The 15,627-nt window shown below is 36.7% G+C and overlaps 1 protein-coding gene across 1 annotated transcript in view; it reads left to right on the top strand.

The window, feature by feature from the left end:
• PLCB1 (phospholipase C beta 1) overlaps positions 1-15,627 on the top strand; it is a 242,186-nt gene that overhangs the window by 20,120 nt on the left and 206,439 nt on the right. Inside the window, exons 2-4 of the mRNA XM_019635243.1 lie at positions 5,098-5,177; positions 6,972-7,025; positions 8,090-8,165. Of these exons, the coding sequence (XP_019490788.1) occupies positions 5,098-5,177; positions 6,972-7,025; positions 8,090-8,165 (210 nt within the window). The remainder of the gene's footprint in view (positions 1-5,097; positions 5,178-6,971; positions 7,026-8,089; positions 8,166-15,627) is intronic.

Genomic DNA, 15,627 nt, shown 5'->3' with positions numbered 1-15,627 from the left:
TCAAGCATACCACCATTTACATCATAGGGTTACCAGAAGAAGAGACCGAGCAAGGAATTGAAAACCTATTTCAAGAAATAGTGAGGAAAAACTTCCCTAACCTGTCAAAGGAAATGGACATACAAGTCCAGGAAGTGCAGAGAGTCTTAAACACAATGAGCTCAAATAGGACTACATCAAGATACATCATAATTAAAATGCCAAAGGTTAAAGACAAAGAGAATCTTATAAGCAGCAAGAGAAAAGCTGTTAGTTACCTACAAAGGAGCCCACATAAGACTATCAACTGATTTCTCAACAGAACTCTCCAGTCCAGAAGAGATTTACATGAAATATTCAAAGTGATGAGGAGCAAGGACCTACAATCATGACTACTCTACTCTAACTATGGTACATTTACACAATGGAGTATCACTCAGCTATAAAGAAGAAGGAAATAGTATCATTTGCAACAATATGGATGGAACTAGAGAACATTACGCTAAGTGAAATAAGTCAGTCAGAGAAAGACAAATACCATATGATCTCACTTATATATAAGTGGATTCTAAAAAACTGAATAAATGAGAAATGTAAACAGAAATAGTCTCAGAGACACAGAGGAAAAACTGAGGGTTGCTAGTTGGGAGAGGGTGGGGATGAAGGAGAAGGGGAAGGGATGAGACAATACAAATTGGTAACCTACAATATGGCCTCAGGGATAGAAAAGACAGTCTGGGGAATATAATCAATAATGTTGTAAATATTTTTTAGGAGGCCAGATGGACTCATGCCTTGTTAGGGAGAACACTTCATAGTCGGTGTAGAGGCCTGACCACCGCACTGTATATCTGAAGCTGATGTTGAATAATAATGTATGTCAACTATAATTATATATACATATAGTTATGGGATATGGAGTAGAGTGGGAATGGAGTTAATGTAATTGTAATAGATAAGTATGATATCTGGAGAGGGAGGGTAGTAGATGGGGGAGGGGTGTTGTTACTTTGTGAGGGGTGAAAAGGATAACTTTTGCATTATTCTGTACACCTGAAACTAACAATAAAATAAAGAAAAAAAATAAAATAAGAAATAAAAAATTTAAAAAAAGACTACTCTACCCAGCAAAGCTATCATTTAGAATCAAAGAATGGAAAAAGAGCTTCCTAGATAAGAAAAGCCTAAACGAGTTCATCACCACCAAACCAGTATTACAAGAAATGGTAAGGGACTTCTTCAAAAAGAAAAAGAAAAAAAAATGTCAAAAATATGAACAATAAAATGGTAATAGCTACATAACTATCAACAATTACTTTAAAAGTAAATGGATTAAATGCTCCAGTCAAAAGACACAGGGTGGCTGAATGGATAAAAAAAACAAGACCCTTACATATGCTCCTTACAGGAGACTCACTTCAGATAGAAAAACACACAGAGACTAAAAGTAAAGGGATGGAAAAAGATATTTCATGAAAATGGAAACAAACAAACAAAAGCTGGAATAGCAATATTTATACCAGGCAAAACAGACTTTAAAACATGGGCTATAACAAGATACAAAAAGGACCCAGTAATCACACTTCTGGGTATTTATCTGCAAAAAACCCCAAAACACTACTTTCAAAGGGACATGTGCATCCACATGCTCAACGTTGTTTACAGTGGCCAATATATGGTGGCATCTGGGTGTCCATCAGTGGATGATGGATAAAGAGGTGGTACATAATATACAATGAAATATTACTCAGCAATAAATAATGAAATATTGCCATATATAACAACATAGATGAACCTACAGGGTGTTATGCTAAGTGGAATAAGAGAAAGACATATGACATATTCTTGAAATATGTTATCCTCCTGCAACAGGTTTTAGGAATGCTCTGCCCATATCCCCTCTGATCCCTTTGCCATTTTCACACACACTATCTCAATGGGCTTTTACTTTTGACAACTAACACCGGTGTCTTTTTGTTGGTGGCTCCCTCTGGATGCTGGGGCCTTTTTTGCTTTCTATCAAGGAAAGCAGGGAGTGCCTGAGGATTTCCACCCCTCCACTAGCGCTTAACCAAGACTAACAGCATAGCGATCACCATACTCCAGGTCCCTTGCCCTTAATCAGAAAACTCAACTGTGAGGTGATTTACACAGAAAGGAATTAAGCCAAAGTTACCATCTTCCTGAGTTTGTTTGGTATCCCACCCTTTTGCCTTCTTCCTGTCTCATCCTGCTCACCTCCTACAATGTTACAGGGAACACTTTGTAATAAAACCATTCCTAGTGGGTCAGTTGGTTAAGAGTTGGTTTGGAGCGTGAGTTCTGAGCAGCAGGGCCGCTGATTCAGCTCCCACATGGGCCAGTGATGCTGCGCCCTCTACAGCTAAGATTGTGAACAACAGCTCGACCTGGAGCTGGGCTGCTGTGAGTCGCCGGCAACAGTGTAAGCTGCAGTGGAGCTTCAGTGGGGCTGCAGTGTGCTCCTGTAAGCTACTGTGCGCGGCCAGCAGCCATCATGAGCTGCCAAGAGCTGCCATGAGCGGCCATCTAATGGCCAGGGACCAATCTGCCTCACCTGGGAAGAGTGCAATAATAATACCAACATGGGCCAGTGAAGCAACATCCTCCACATCTAGACTGAAGAACAAAAAGATGGCAACTTGTCTGTTCCCCTCCCCCAATTCTCCAATAAAATCTTTAAATAAAAACATTCCTCATACATCCTTGTCTCAGGATTTCCTACTAGGAAATCCAGAGTAAGGCACATCCTATTTTAACTCACTGTACTATAGCGAGAGAGCAATACCCAACCAAGGGTTGGGTTATTTCTAAAGTTCTCTTGGTCACTGTTTTCCCCCCGAATCTTTGATTTAGCTTAGATCACATCTCTTGTGTATCTCAATAAGATGCAGGAAGCCGATGGATTCTAGGAATTCCATACTTGGAAATTTAGATGTTCTCATTTTGAGAATGTGATGAAATTAAATTATGCTTTACTTTCTGAATGAGCTAACTGGCTGTGCAGTAAAGGTGGTGACGATGCTGCCTACATCAGGCTTTATGGAGAATCCACAGAAAAAGCAACAGATCTAGAAGATCTGCACTGGCCAGTGAGGCAGCCACAGCCGCCAGCCATGTGTGGCTATTGAGCATTGAAAGGTTGCCAGTGCATATTGAGATGAGCTATAGGTGTAAAATGCACACCTCATTTCAAAGGCTTAGCACATGAAAGAATGCAAAGTGTCTCAGTAATTGTATATTGATTACACTATTAATAATAATATTTTTGAAGTATTGGGTTAAATATGTTATTAAAATTAATTTCACCTGTTTCTTTTTACTGTTTAAAAATGTGACTACTAGAAAAATTTAAATTACACATGTAGTTCACATTATATTTCTATTGGACTGGATATAATAGAGGCCTTATTTTTCAATGTAAAAGGTCAGAACCAGTTAAATCTCCCAAACTCTTTATAATGCCTTTACTGTACTTATTTCTGGTGTGGAATTGGCTCCCAGTAAACACACAAAATGGAACATTGCCCTCAATTATAAATACTTTTACTAATGAATAAAGTTGTCATGGAGCTGGAAGTATCTAAAGCTTGATCCTTAGTCCAGAAAATATTATATATACCAGAAACATATTTGAAACATCAATGCCAGTAGTTATTACTCTTAGTTTAAAATGATCTAATTTGAGTAAATTTTATTTTAAAGCTATTAGAAAGTCATTTTATGTGATTTCCTCTGTGTATATCAAGTTTGGTGGTCAATTATTTTGCTTCACTCACAGTTATTCTGTGCTGTCTTTCCCAAGTCTTCGACCAACAGTATATAGAGTTCAAAGCCTCTGTACTCATCTGCGCTATTACAGCTTCCTAACTGAGTTCCCCTTTGTGGTTTCTCAGCTTCAAGTCCATCCCTGACATGACTGCCAGATAATCTCCCCAATGTACAGTCTAGCCCATGGTCTCCTCTCCCCATACCCTAAAATAAAAGGTCTTCAGTCATATTACATTCTTTTGCTAAATTATCTCCACATACCTGAATAGACGTTAAATTCTCTCCATACTCTGGGCCTTTACTCTCTTTGTTGCAACTTCCCCTCTCTTTTCCAATTAATATTAGACTATTCCTCATCCCTTCTATGTGTACCATGTGTGCTTACCTCTGGTTCTTTTCCCCAGCTTTCTCTGCGTAGAATGCTGTCTTCCCTCTCCCGTCACTCTATGCCCCCATTTCTCAAGTCCCAATTCACATGTTATTGTATTACAGAGTGGCATATTATCAGTGTCTTAAGTCAGGAGGCGAATAACAAAAGACCAACAAACAACAGTAGAAATAACAAACTAGGTAGAAAAAGCTGTTGAGCTAAAAGACATGATTTCATTGAGGAGAGAGACAAGTCAACAGCAACGTTGGATCATTAGATTACTTAGGTTTTACGTCAACTTCTCTTAGAGAATTTTCATTGTTGGACCAGAATGCTAATTGTGTGTTCAGAATTATCATTCAGTGTTGAACGTCAACTTTATTTGTAGATTTGCTCTTTTCCATTTTCTTGGAAGCCAAGTGAGATCACTGGTGAAATCACGTAAGGATTAAGATTAGGAGCTTTGTGAGGGATTGACCGAGTTGCGGGAGGGAGAGGACTGGACATTGTATGACATTGTGACTGGAACTTCTAGAACTGTAATTAACATTTAAAGAACCTGGTATAGCTGCTTTGGCTTGTGTAGTAAAGTGGGAAGATTATATTTTCATGTGTGAAAATATATTTGACTCTATTTTAAACTTTTCTATAACTCTCTCTCTCTTTATAATACAAGGAAACTAGTAAAAAGTGTTCAATTCTTGAGAGGCAACATATCAGTCGCCTATCAGTAGGGATTTTAAATAGCAGAAAAAAACTGTTTATGTGTAAAGAACATTTCCTTAGGAAAGGAGTAGTCACTCAGGGATTTGAATTTAATTATGTCATTTTTACAAAAAGAAAAAAAACCCTAAGGCATACAAATTGAACTAATTTGTCTTCCTGGTAGCCTCGCTAAAACATGTGTCTAATGACTGTACAGTATTTAAGCTAATGCAAGTTTGATTTACATTTTCCAGGAATGGACAAATGAGGTTTTCAGTTTGGCAACAAACCTGCTGGCCCAAAACATGTCCAGGGATGCATTTTTGGAAAAAGCGTAAGTAGCTCTAATTTTATTGCTAAGGGTGTTGCTTCTTCTGAGTCAGTTTCCTTTCTCCTTTGTGAGCCTTTTGTTTGTACTGCGCTGGCTTCTCACATTGATAAACATAAATTTCCGTTTGAGATTTGTTAGAAAACTGATACCTCCACTGTTTGAAGTTGGAAGACTTCCAAGAAAGATTGCTCTTTTCTTCAAGCTGCAAATCCATGTTATCCTGAGCTCCCCTGAATGTCAATGCACACAGTAAGGAGACACTTCCAAATCTGGGCATCTGTGCTCAGAGCCAACAATTGTTCATTTCAGATTGTCCTCTGCTTCTACATCTTCCTGTGTCATATCAGTTATTAATCTGAGGACGAGAATGAACAACACATGGCATTCATTTCTCTAGAATCTTAGCTCTGTGATAGATGCTACACTAATTCCCCTGCCTACTAACATCAATAGGCTGATGTCCTGAGTCCTGCCCATGTAGACAATCACAGCAAGTGTTGGTAAGGAAAGAGAAAGAGAAAGGATGTAGAGAAAAGAGCAGAATTAAAAGAGAAGGAAAGGAAAGCAAATCGGGATTACCTAAACACTCTGGAATCACAACAGCCTTTCTAAAAATTATCTGACCAAGGCAAACAATGATTTCTGCCAGCTGAGCAGCAAGGAATTGGTGTGTTCCCTTTGGAAGCTGTGGAGATCCAGGAGATCGGGAGCCTGGAAATCAAAACGACAAGTGGAAACCTTTCTAAGTGGTCCTCTATTTTATTTGATAATTCTCTCTCTTCTTTCTTCTTCTGTAAGACATAGCCATCATTCCAGACCTAAGACTCCAACCCACATTCCTTTTTTACTCTTCTATGAATTCTTTTTACTTTGAGTCAGTACCTTACAGGCCTTCACTTAAATGCTTTCTCATGTAATCATCTCACCTTAGTTTGTCAGCTTGAGGACTCTTCCTGTATACCTCCTTCATACCCCTTCCTTTCTTCCTCTTTCTTTTTACCATCTTTGATCTTACCATCTTTTATCTAACAGACATTTCAAGAATACCTATTGTGCCAGCCACTATTACTGGAAGGGGACACAGAGATAAATAAGATGTTTTACCTGAAACATAGCATGTTATAGCTAGTAAAACATCTAGTTGGCTAATCATTCATTATCTATTGCAAATGTCTGTTCCAGATTGGTGGCCCCCTATAGCTGCTATGGACATTCTAGAACATGCCTTTTGGTGGACATGTTGTAAGCATTTCTGTTGCATGTACACCTAGATATGGGACTGCTGGGTCACACCATGTGCAGCTTCTTAAAGTGGTAGTCCCAGTTTATACCCCCATCAGCAGAGTTTGAAAGTTTTGCTGCTAAGTCTCTGTCCTCATGTCCAGAAGCAGATCAAGAGATAAATACAGTTGTTATATTCACACAGTTGAATATTATACAATGCTGAGAGTGAATGACCTACAACTATAAGCAAATATATGAATGGATCTCAAAAACATAATATTGAATGTGATGTGGTTTCATTTATATACAGTAGAAAAATGAGAAAAAAATATTCTATGTTGTTTAAAGTCAGGATCATGGTTCCCTTCTGGAGATAGATTCTAGAATGGGGTTTCTGGGATGCTACTAAAGTGATAATATTCGATTTCTTAATCTGGGTGCCGGCTGCAGAGACTTGACAGTTTGTGAAAATTCAGCAAACTGTAGATATGCACGAGCCCTTTTCCAAAGTATTTTATTTTTCAAGAAAAACTTTTTAAAAATTAAACATTTGTTTTTCTGTTTCTCCAACAGCTATACTAAACTTAAGCTGCAAGTCACTCCAGAAGGGCGCATTCCTCTCAAAAAGTAAGCTGCATGAACACTTCCCTTATTTGATCTCCTTTTTCTGAAAGATTTGAATGTGTGCCATGACTCTGTTTTGTTTCTCCACGGCCCAAGTGGGAGCATGGAAATGTTTGGTCACCCCATCCCCCCTCACACTCCGTGTTCACGTCAGCACAGCTGGTTTCCTCGTGGAGATTTTCCCAGGCTTCCCCTTTCTGTGGCATCATTTTCAAGAAACATCAAAGCAAGAAGCAGACGGGAGTGGGCGGGGAGGGACTTCGCTGATAACCCAAGAGATCATCTGAGATTAAGAACTATTCTAGTGACCACCAATTTCTTTCTACCAAGGTGAAACTAATCTTAAAGCAGGGATTACGAACTGAAATGTCAACAGAAGCCAGGCAGGGAACATAAAAGATGAAGCCGAACAGGAGCCGGAAGAAAACCTGAAGAGTGAAACCCCACCTAAAGGAGACAACTACAACTCATATTCTCGNGGGGGGGGGGGGGGGGGATTCAGACACTAGATTGTCTAATGTTTCTACAGAACCAATAAATCCAAATTATTATATTAAATTGTCCGGTACTTAAGTCATATTTTTAAAAACCAAATTACTGACCAAAGAAAGCACGTCTTTAGACCATACTCAGCCAATTATCTTTAACGTTTGACTTACTAGCTACCAGTGGGCTCCTGTTAATAAAAAGTAAAATAATTAATTATTATCCATAACATTAACAATGGACATCTTTAGCGCAATGAGTAGCAGCCAGGGGACAGAGTTGGCAAGGATATTTATTTTAATACGTAAAATTAGAGGCTATTTACTGCAGTGTCCTTTAAACGGGTCATCACCATCATCTCAAAATATTGATTTTATGTTAGACACTTTGATTATAAAAAGCCGTGCATAGATCATTCAGGACAAATACGCAAATGAATGGCGCAATGGAAGCTTGGTACTTTAAAGCTAAATGATAAAGGGGTTCGATCCAATAGGATATTTTCAGTTGGTGTCATCTATAAGTGCTGTGATCCATATGCCTTTTAAACATCTCTCATGTGTTGTGCTTTCACTTTTCAGCATATACCGCTTGTTTTCAGCAGACCGGAAACGCGTTGAAACTGCTTTAGAGGCTTGTAGTCTTCCATCTTCAAGGGTGAGCATGCTGCCTTTCTAAAATTAGCGCACTACTAGAGTTGGTGTGGTGGTGGCTCACTCACACGTGTGAAAGAATTCACAAGGCACACAGGAGTAGACGTCAGAAAATTATTTAAGGAGAGGAGCACTGGCAAAGGAGCTGCTGAGGGCAGAGTCTAGAATAGACAGCTGCACTGATAAGAAAGTGTGTTGGAGGTTTGATATTTTTCTATTCAGGCGGCAGGGAGCTTGTCAGCTTGCAAGGGGGCTGCCGTTACAATTGGCTTCTTCTGGGAACCGTTCTCTTCCCATCTATGATGGATGTAGGGTGCTTGTTAGTTTGCAAAGGGGTTTGCTACAGTCAGCTTCTTCTTGGAACCACTCTGTTCCCACAACTAGCCAGGGGATTCAAAACCAAGTGGTGAATTTGTAAGCTTGTTCCTGTTAACTCTTTACCTGTCTCATCAGCTAGTATGAGACGTTGTCACTTCAAGAGAAACCAAAACCTCCGCCCAACTGTGAACCTTGATAAACTGTGGACCTTGGTCAGTGAGCAGACACAGGGAAATGCTACCAAATACAAGACTGAGGCTGCTGCTATTGCAGGTGGTGCAATTAGGCTACTGCAAAGTCCTGGGGAAGAGAAAGCTCCCCAAGCAGCCTGTTATCATGAGGGCCAAATTCTTCAGCAGGAGAGCTGAGGAGAAGATTAAGGATGTTGGGAGGAGGTGCTGTGTCCTCATAGCTTGAAGCCACATAGAGGGAAGCTCATTAGATGCTCACAGGTGTTTTTTTTTTTTAAATTAATAATAAAAAAATAAAAGTAGTACAAAACAAAACAAACAAAACCCGCCAAAAATAAAATAAAATTAGCACTATTAAATAGTTTTGAATAATCATACTAAAATATAGCTTGCCTCTAATTACCCAAACATTTTTTAGATTAAGAAGACCATAGGACTTATTTGTTAATATTTACAATATATGGGGCCACTGTAATTATATTTTCTTTCACTCTCATTACCACAATATTTTAATCTAGAATGACCCTTGTCTTTTTGTAAATAATAATAATAAAACAATAACCATCTAATAAAAAAGTATTGGTTGCAAAATATTAACATTATCAAAAATTTAAATTTCTCATTAATAATAAATTATTTATTGATGTTCCTTGAGATATTATCTAATGATTATGGATTATGAATAAGAAGATATTTGAAATATTAATTTCATCTTATCTCATCCTTTTAAAATTTCTAGCTTTAAGAGTTATAACTTAATAAGCAATTAGTATGGTAGTGTGTGTTTATAAATAAATATGTATACATACATGCTGTGCAGGGCTGTGCTCAAAAAGGTTTTCTGAGAGGGGGGCAGGATCAAAAACGGTTTGGATAACAACCATCTACTTTGCTCATATGGTGAAAAAACAGATGAGAGGTTAAGCACGTCACATGCTTATTTTTATAGCCAACACATTCAAGGCACTTGATATATATTAACCACCTAAATAATGTGCCTTCATTCCAATGCATTTCTACATACTTGGCTCTAAAATGATTTGTTATTTTTTCTAGGAGAAATGAATCTGTTGCATAAAATCTTTTTCTCATGCTATATGCCGAACCCTCTTCTTTCTATTACAAATTATTTTTATCCTAGTATCTAAGTAACAAGTAAGCATTTTCCCAAGGATAACACACTATAGGGAGAACTTCTGAGTCTCTCAAAACCCACTGGCCATGTTCAAGTTGCACTAAACGGAGTTGAAGAGCCATTCTTAAACTTATGATTAAATAATGGAAAAGTATAGAGTGCTCTTATTAAATTCACCAGCCAATTCTTGTTGTAAATACTTTTCAGGAAAATTAAGTTTATTAATGATTGTAGTAGGTTACAGAAAAAAAAAAAAGAAAGGAAGAAAGAGTGTGCCTCTCTACTCTCAGTTTCCTGCTATAGATGCAAAAAGCTAATGATGCTGCAAACACTGGGGCAGAGCTGTGGAAAGCCTCCCCAAACATTGTAACCTGCATTTTAATCAGCAAAATAAAATGATTGAACTTGTTTATTATTGCCCTGTCATTAGATGCTTTGGAGTGGGAAACATATAATAGTTAAGGTCCTGTTGTTGGTTCAACAAACACTCTTTGAACTCTTACTGTATGCCCCTCAAGCACTGAAAATATGGTAGAGAACAAAGTGAAGTCCCAGGATTCAAGGACCATGGAGTTTGGGGTTGCTAGTCAAGCACCTCTAGTAACACGTATAAATTGGGGGGAATGTGGTGGGTGAAAGGAAAGCAGTGCTGCCACTGAGAATAAGCGAAGCTCATTCCAGTAAAAGAAAACAATGTGTGCAAAGCCCTGAGGTTGGAAGGAATTGACCCGTTTGAGTGACTAATAAAAAAAGGCCACTGCATTTAAGCGTAAGAAGAAAGTGTAAAAGATTAATTTAGAAAGACGAACAAAGAATTTTTCCCTCTACAATCGCTCCTGGTTTTACCTTTGCTAGATAACATCTTGTGAAATATAATGATCAAAAATTTTAACTTATTATAAGTCTAGCTAAGGGAAAGGCAGAAAAAGAAATGAAACTGAACAGAAAGTCTAACCCATCAATCAAATCTCTGTAAATTGCAATTTTCTAAACAACTGGATTCTGAGAATTCAGTCAATAAATATGAATTGAGTTTTTTACAATCCAGTATGTCTATTGTAGGTTCACACTTTCAGACCAATTGTCAACTGGAGACATTTTCAAAGGAAAATGAGATTCATATAATAGGAGTTATGTTTAAATTGAAAAAAAATATTTATCTTTACTTAATTAAATGTTATGATAATTTTCTCAAAACAAATCAGAGATTTTTAAAAAATATAATCAACCTCCATCATAAAATTTTGAAAGATAATTCATTATTCATCATAAAGAGTGCTTTACTTGGAGGAGTTGTAGAAATAGCTTTACAAGATCTAAAAACCAAAGACAGTTTCAGAACTAAGAGTTAAATGCTTCCGCGAACTGAATATATTTTAAATCCTTATAATTTCACATCTGCAGAACTGAGGCTCTAGAAAATATCTACTAATTAGCACAAAGATTCTGGATATCCTGGCAAAAGGTGTTTTAAACACTACACAGAAGAAAAGGTTATATAAATGGTAGATAATACTGCATATCTGGAGCCTCGTGTCACAGCCGGCAGTCGCTCATACTACATTTAATTGTGTTCTATAAATAGATACATTACCAGAAACACAGTGGATATCCTGTTGAGATTTTTTAAACATTATCTTTGTGCACATTGTTAGGGATAATTAATGCACTTGAACTCATATCCCGGCCAACGTGGTCCATTGGGATAACACATTCCTTTAGAGGGTACTCCTTTAGAGATTGCAGTTGCTTGCCCAAGCTACCTTAATTGTTAGAAAGTAGTACTGTAACTAAAAAGAGAGAAAGCAATTACTGTCCTATTGAAATGAAACACATTTTGCAGTGAGACCTTTGAAGACCTTTGCATATTCAGAAAACTACCATTTTACCTACAAACTTTTTGAACACTGAAAATAGTTTACTTGTACCCAAATTTCCTTTGATTTAAGGCTTATTAACCTGAAGACAGCTCAGTGACATTTGGAATTGTACTGTAGTCTTGACGTAGCATTGGCATATGTATTTGCATTTTAATGAAGAAGCTAAGGAATAAATTCATGTATTTGTTTTAAATAAAGTTTACCATAGTTAGGAACATATATGTAATACTGAAGAAAACAGTGATTATTTTGGATTAAAAGACTACCTTACATTTTACTAAAGAATACTAGGAATGAAACTTGTAAAAGAACTTCTCACAGGATAGCTGTAATATTCGCTATTCTCCTATGCCTTACATCCCAAATATAAACCAGAAATAAAATCATTTCTGTACCTGTGATTCTTAAAATCTACTAATATCAAAATTCCATTTTAAACCCACATTAAATAGTTCACTATGAGTAGCTTACTTGTAATTATTTCATGTACTCTATGGCTAACTCAATTTCTGATTTATAGTTTTAGAACAACAATATTGAGAGTAGATTGAAACCCTGAATTTACTGAGAAATAACCCATCATTTTGTGAAGACAAAATCTGTGTTGGACTCTATCCATTAGGGTCTGCTGCAATAAATTAATGTACTTTTAAATAACATTTTTCTAAATGCTGAATACTTACTTGTTATAGAATTATTTTTTAATACAATCCACACCTAAAAACTCATGTGACCATTTAGTTTGCTAGATCACAGTGTGACTTACGGAATCAAGTAGCCTTGATTCAAATGTATTGGCCTCCCACCCACCCACTTGCTCACTAAGGACCTCAGACAAGCTTCATAACCTCTCAGCTCCTTAGTGTCCCTGTCTATAAAACGTGGACACTAATCATGCCAACCTCATAGAGTTGACTTGGGATTAAATGAAAACATTCAATAAAGCTCATAGAACCATATGCTTGGCATATAGTAAGTGCTAAATAAATGTTAATGTTTATTATCCTCTGAATATATATATATATATATATATATATATATATATGTAAATATATATGGTTCTTTATTATTTTTTAACTTGGCATGTGGACATGCCATAACCAGGTCTCTATGGAATCTGGAAATGCAAATACAAATGCCATCACGTTTGGGGCTTTTTTGTTTGTTTTGTATTTTATCTTTTTCCTTTTTGAGATTCTTTATGTACAAGCATAGAATTAAAGCAACCCCGTTTTTAAAGTTTGCCAATACTTCGTAGTTTCTGCAATAGATGGGCCTGATTCAGACACTATTGGCCTTCTTAATTCTCCCTCCAAAAAATTCTGATAACAATAGCAACAAATAATCACTGAAAACCTGTTTTGTATCGGTGTTTGTATTTTGTACTGACATGATGTGGTGGACCAAGCCCTGGACTACAAGATGGAAGGCCTAAGGTCTGCTTCCGTATCCTGGTTTTGTCCAACAAACATTGATTAGGTGTCTGTTATATGCCAGGCATCAGGCTGGGGACACAAAGGAATTAAATAAGAGATAGTCACTTACTCAAAAACTCATAGTCTAGTAGAAAATCAGGAATATAAAAAGTATCTAAAAAATCAGAAATATGAAAACTGTGATGGATGCTATAAAACGTTGGGTATGATCTTTAGAATATCAGACCTTGGGCTTCCTTCTCTCAAACAGGACAAAATGAACCTGTTCCATCCACCTCACCAATTGTGAGATCCAGGAAAACAAAGTATGTGAATGAGCTTTGTGAATTTCAGCCTTGTTTAAAATGTCAAGAATTAGGCGTCGTCTATAGCTTTTCTCTAAATATCTTCCCTATGCACCTTCACGTTAGCTTTCAGTCACGCTCATTTTACCTCATTTTCCCAATATATGTTTTCTCCCCCTTTCACCCACTGACCCCAGAGGCTTCAGGGTGTCCTCATCAGTCAAGTTAGGCAAGAGAAATATGAGAAAAAGAAAATCAGCTTTATTGAAATGTTTTCCTTTTTCTATGTGCTAATATTCAACTGGTGATAATAAATTATGTTTATTCAGATTATTTCATTAATTTGTCTCCTTTATTGGAAGTCCTAATTCACAGCTGGTAAATAAACAATGGTTAGAGTTTTAGTAAAGTATATTGTTCTATGAAATTATATGTCTGGAATTTTATGTAAATGACTTCAGTTGAATCTGATATTCTGCAGGAAACCTACAACATGCAAGTACTTCCACCTTTCTCATAAATTACATCCATTCGTTTACTAAATATTTATTATGCACCTGCTGTACGTTACACACCAGAGCTAGAGCAGTTAACAAACTAAACACAAGTCCTAGCTTGTGAGATGTGCAAGCTGGCAAGATATAGAGAGAATTGTACAGCTGGGAGCACAATACAGTTAAATGAGTGTTGAAATATGAGATAAACAAGGTGTGATGATAGCACAGAAGGGAAGACAAAACCCAGGCTGGGTGGAAGAGAAGGCTCCAGAGGGAGAGAGAGATTTTGACTAAGGCAAGAAGAGGGATGGGGGCGGGGGGGGTGGGGGAATAGGGTCAGAAAGACAATTATTGATATCCTTAGATAAAATCCATTTATGTGTGTGCTGGGTGAGGTTGGGATAGTGAGAGGAGTGAGCTCTAAATAGTAAATAAATAGTAGGGAGAACACACTTGTGGTTAATAAAATCCAATAAAGTAGGATGCTGAGTTGCCAAACAGCCATTGAGTATAAAAACTTTCTTTCCTATGTCTCCCAGTCAAAGACTAAGGTAGAGATGGTCATTTCCAGCTATCCACAAAAAAACTTAAAAAGATGTGGGTGTTTAACTCAGAAAGGGTGGCACTGAGGAATATTAATCTCTAGGCAAAGGAATTCTTACATTTTGTATATCGAATAGAATTTTGAAAGCCTGTTGACAAGTTGTACTTGTCCCCATTTTATGAGTGGCAAAACACCAATAAAACAATCCTTGAGAATTTCCTACTACTCTTGGATTTGGCCACTTGTGCTCATGATTTCAAAATTGGTGTCCAAGTAACTAAGCGTAATGGTGTAATGTATCTTGCTTTCTATAATGATAAATGTGTTGCTCGGTTCTCTCAAATTTCTATTTGGCAAAATAGATTCTTTTTTCCTGCTCTATAAGAGGATTTCATAAAGAAAATATTATTTTATTTGTTCATTCCACAAATATGGGAATTCTGCTATTTGCCAAGTGGTAAGCTAAGTTTTTTGTTTTGTTTTGTTTTTTATCTGTTAGCAAGCAGTGTGCAGTTTCAGATAATAATTTTTAGAAACTTCTATAAAAGTACATTTCAAAATCTATGAATATTGTAAAAGGAAGGGTGTTTTCTTTGCTTGAAGGGCTTGAAAATAAAAATACTCATATAAACACATACCTGAAATAGGAAAACGGCATGTAGAATGTTCTTCCTGTTAACAAAGGCTTGAATACATGCTTCCGGTTTCAATGGCAGTCTGATTAAACAGAAAAATAAGTCATAGAAGTGACTTTTTATATCAATGACTTGCTTCCCAAACAATAAGACCAGGAGGAATCAGTGAGAAATAATGGTTGGTGCTGTCTTACTTGAGAAAACTATTTTGCAAGTTATCAGATTATTCAAATCAGAAAGAAAATTATTTGAAAAGAAAGACAAAAAAATTGGAACTCATGTTTTCATTTTGAAAATGTCTGTCTCCAAGTATTTTACTTTTAAAATAATTTTTAATTTTCAATTACATTTGACATACAATATTATATTGATTTCAGGAGTACAACATATTGATTAGAAATTTATATAACTTATAAAGTGATCACCCTGATAGATCTAGTACCCATCTGACACCATACATATTTATTACAGCATTATTAACTATATTCCCTATGCTGTACTTTATATCCCTATGATTGTTTTGTAACTACCAGTTTGTATTTCTTA

This window comes from Hipposideros armiger, unplaced genomic scaffold, assembly GCF_001890085.2.
Source record: "Hipposideros armiger isolate ML-2016 unplaced genomic scaffold, ASM189008v1 scaffold_20, whole genome shotgun sequence".
NCBI classification, from domain to species: Eukaryota; Metazoa; Chordata; class Mammalia; order Chiroptera; family Hipposideridae; genus Hipposideros; species Hipposideros armiger.
This window is presented reverse-complemented; position numbering and strand designations above follow the sequence as displayed.